This window comes from Mustela lutreola, chromosome 1 (assembly GCF_030435805.1).
Source record: "Mustela lutreola isolate mMusLut2 chromosome 1, mMusLut2.pri, whole genome shotgun sequence".
In the NCBI taxonomy this organism is placed as follows: domain Eukaryota; kingdom Metazoa; phylum Chordata; class Mammalia; order Carnivora; family Mustelidae; genus Mustela; species Mustela lutreola.
The window spans coordinates 275,575,725-275,576,868 of NC_081290.1; the positions used below are offsets into that span (position 1 = coordinate 275,575,725).

General features: G+C 38.6%; 1 protein-coding gene across 1 annotated transcript; it reads left to right on the forward strand.

Annotated features, from left to right (window-relative positions):
- The first annotated feature begins 208 nt into the window (after positions 1-208).
- LOC131822599 (olfactory receptor 4P4-like) lies at positions 209-1,144 on the forward strand. Its single transcript, XM_059158888.1, has one exon. The coding sequence runs from the start codon at positions 209-211 to the stop codon at positions 1,142-1,144; it is 936 nt and encodes a 311-aa protein (XP_059014871.1).

The following is a 1,144-nucleotide window of genomic DNA, read 5'->3' on the forward strand; positions in this document are numbered from 1 at the left end:
GAAAAGATTAAAATCATCCCCAAATCAGTAATGATTCCTAAAGGGAAAAAAGTAATAATATTGATTTATAAATTAGCCATTGTAATTTGTTTCATTAGGTTCATATTTTGTTTTAGGTTTTAAATGATTGTGTTTATATTGTCAATGTTTTCATCCAAATATTTTTTCTTTTTCAGATGCTCAGTTATTTGTGCATAACCCACAATTTATGGAAAGTCAGAGAAACATCTCAGAATTCATCCTTTTGGGACTTTCTTATAACCAAAACATACAAAAATTTTGCTTTGTTTTCTTCTCATTTTGTTATATTTCCGTCTTGGTGGGAAATCTCCTAATTCTTGTCTCTGTTCGAAGCAGTGACCTTTTTTACCAACCGATGTACTATTTCCTCAGCCACTTATCCTTTATGGACATTTGCTACACCTCCTGTGTGACACCCAAACTGATTGGTGACCTGCTACTGGCTAGAAAAACCATCTCTTATGATAACTGCATGTTACAGGTCTTTGCCTTGCACTTCCTGGGAATGATTGAAATCCTCATTCTTACCGTCATGGCCTTTGATCGCTACGCTGCCATCTGCAAACCTCTCCACTACCTGCTTATCATGAACAGGACAAGGTGCCATCTCCTAGTGTTGGCTGCGTGGGCTGGCGGGGCTCTCCATTCTTTTTCTCAGTTTTCTCTGATAATTGGGTTGCCCTTCTGTGGCCCCAATGAAATCAATCACTACTATTGTGATATCTTCCCTCTGCTGAAAGTTGCCTGCACTGATACATACATCAGTGGTGTCCTTGTGGTTGCCAATTCAGGAATGGTCGCTTTAGTAACCTTTGTTCTCTTGTTTGGGTCTTATGTTGTTATATTACTGAGTTTAAGAAATCTCTCAGCTGAGGGAAGACGCAAAGCTCTCTCTACCTGTGGGTCTCATATCACTGTGGTCATCTTGTTTTTTGGACCTTCAATCTTTGCCTACCTTCGACCTCCTACCACTTTCCCTGAGGACAAAATATTTGCACTATTTTACACCATCATTGCTCCTATGTTCAATCCCCTAATCTATACTCTGAGAAATACAGAGATGAAAAAAGCCATGAGAAGTGTTTGGTGTCAAAGAATATTTTCAGAAGAAAAGCACAATTGA

Bases quoted from the DNA above. Each gene is read 5' to 3' on its own strand.
- LOC131822599 (XM_059158888.1), top strand. From the start codon at position 209: ATGGAAAGTCAGAGAAACATCTCAGAATTCATCCTTTTGGGACTTTCT.